General features: G+C 42.4%; 1 protein-coding gene across 1 annotated transcript; it reads right to left on the bottom strand.

Moving 5' to 3' along the window:
- Positions 1 to 201: 201 nt before the first annotated feature.
- Positions 202 to 2121, bottom strand: SARC_14385 (hypothetical protein; the record flags this gene model as incomplete). The annotated part of the gene is made up of 1 exon (XM_014291481.1): positions 202 to 2121. The coding sequence occupies one exon, from the start codon at positions 2119 to 2121 to the stop codon at positions 298 to 300; it is 1824 nt and encodes a 607-aa protein (XP_014146956.1). The 3' UTR covers positions 202 to 297.
- Positions 2122 to 2395: the final 274 nt, after the last annotated feature.

Below are 2395 nucleotides of genomic sequence, written 5' to 3'. Positions count from 1 at the left end.
GTTATATATATATATTTATATATGATATTCACCTTCATATACGAACAATCACAAACAGATACTTACATATGTTGTAAAACACAGAAAATAATACGTGGAGATTCTATCGTTCGAATGTTCATGTTTTAAGAGTACGGCGTATGTTTCATTATCGAAATCGCTGTTGGTAGAAATCAATTATCCCACTATAGATCACGAGTATTTGTTAATGTTTTATTTTACTACTAGATTTGTTTTTATAATTATGCATTTTTATGATTATTATTTTAGCGCGCCCTCACAATTTTCGATAGCAATTTATGGATTAATCACTTTGCTTGTAGTACGCTGCTCCCATTCGAATTGAGATATGCTATCACTGCTCGCACCTGATGACACCGTGTTGTATACGCTGCTATCATTGCCATCTCCCTCAGCTATATTCCCATCGATAGTCGCGTTAATATCAATTACCACTTTCCCTTTGAGAGTCGTGCTGGACCACCGTCCCCAAACACCCCCATCGTTGCGGGCTCTATTGTTTTTAAAGGTACCTTGTATTGCAAACAGACTGTCGCTCTGATGTATGTTTGTGCCTACGGCACCACCTCGACCTTCGGAAAGATTGTCGATATAAGAACCGTTAAGTACGAAAGAAGCGCCACTATAAAGCTTGATACAACCCAGAGCTCCAAACCTTGCACCGTTGCCTTCGTCGGCGGCTGTGTTATTTGTATAAATTCCGTTATCGAAAAAATCGCCTATTATGGCCTGTATCTGGATTGCGCCACCCTGATTTGCTTGGTTACCGCTAAACTGAGCCGTAACGGATACACTGCCAGCCATCCAGTCGAAATAGATTGCACCTCCGCCAGCATGTCTAGTGCTCGGACTGGGAAAAAACGCTCGATTGTTCTTGAATTGACCGTCAATATCGATTGTGCCTGATTCAGGAAGAAAGATAACCGCAATAGCTGGGCCTCCGGCCCATTTATCCCCAACTGTCGTGGTTGTGAGTAGATTTTCAAACAGGCATTGGTCATCCACTGTCAACTCATTGGTGCCGCTTAGAAATATGCCCACACCCGGCTCTTGGCTCTGCATGTCGTGTATGTATAGATTATTGCAGACGAGTTGCACCTTTTGGTTTGAACCCTCGCCTTCAAGATCAGACTCGCTCAAAGAATGGAATGCAGCAACGTACTGACCCTCGGATTCGCTGGTAATTTCCAAATCCCTGAAAATTATATTCTGTTCATCCGGATTAGTGGCCATAAGCATAGCTCCTGACAGTGTTTCGAAGCTCGATGTAGCCATGATCTTGGCCCTGTTACCTTCATCAGCGCATGCATGTCCCTGAAGTGTGATGCTCGAATCAAATTTTATCGGTTCCGACACTTTTACTACAACACCACCTACGTGTATGGTCGCATCGTCTGTGGCGTCATCGAACGCTTCCTTAAGTGTGGCATAGCACCGATTGTTAAGTAGTACGCCTTCCGTACAATCGCAAACCTGGTGCATCGGTCTATATGGACTTGGGGATGGGCTTGGACTTACACTACCCTTTACTGGCGATTGGGACGGACTTGGAGAAGGGCTTGGAGTTTCCGAATTCTTTAGAGCCAACACTAGATTAACTCGGTGAGTAGCTTCACAGTCTCCTAGTCCAAGATAATATTTTTCCTCTTCTTTACTGTTCCCTCTATCTGTCGCCAGGTAAGCGCACTGTCCACTGGTAGCGTCTCTCAACAAAACAACCGGTTCCTCGGCGTTACCGTCACTTTCATTTACAATAAAAGTTTCCCAACGCTCTGGTGTATTTTCGCATAAAGACTGGCTTCCCGACATTGTTTCGACTCCGATATAGTCATTGTTGCCAGTACGAAGGAATGATAGACAAACCTCTTCGCCGCCATCATTCACATATCCAATCTGATTTGACCTAACCCACTTGAAGTCTCTTCCCATATCCTCGGGTTCGAAGAATTTGTCACCCAAATTGTATTTGGTAGCAGCATTATTCTTACCCAATATGCTCGCTTCAATGGTAAACGTCGGTGACTGTATAGATCGACCCGAAGTGCTACTGGCAGTAGCTAACACTACTATGATTCCAGCAAAACTTATAATAGTAGCCATAATTCGATATTTTTAAATAACTGTTGTGTTTTATGTGATGAAACTGTACCGATCTGTGTCAGTTTTTATACTTGTAAAGTATTTACTTTTATAAAAACAACTAATATTTTCCCAGTTGCTGCCTAATAAATATTATGCGCCTTTGAAATTCTTTATTTCAAGAACAGATGAATAGATTCGCCACAGCAGTATTCAGTTGCGTCATATATATTGTGTAATGTGTACGTATGTAGTCGTGGACTGAGTTTATGACGTGAAACCATATGGTCATCTG

Source organism: Sphaeroforma arctica (genome assembly GCF_001186125.1).
Source record: "Sphaeroforma arctica JP610 unplaced genomic scaffold supercont1.4559, whole genome shotgun sequence".
Taxonomy (NCBI): Eukaryota; class Ichthyosporea; order Ichthyophonida; genus Sphaeroforma; species Sphaeroforma arctica.
This window is presented reverse-complemented; position numbering and strand designations above follow the sequence as displayed.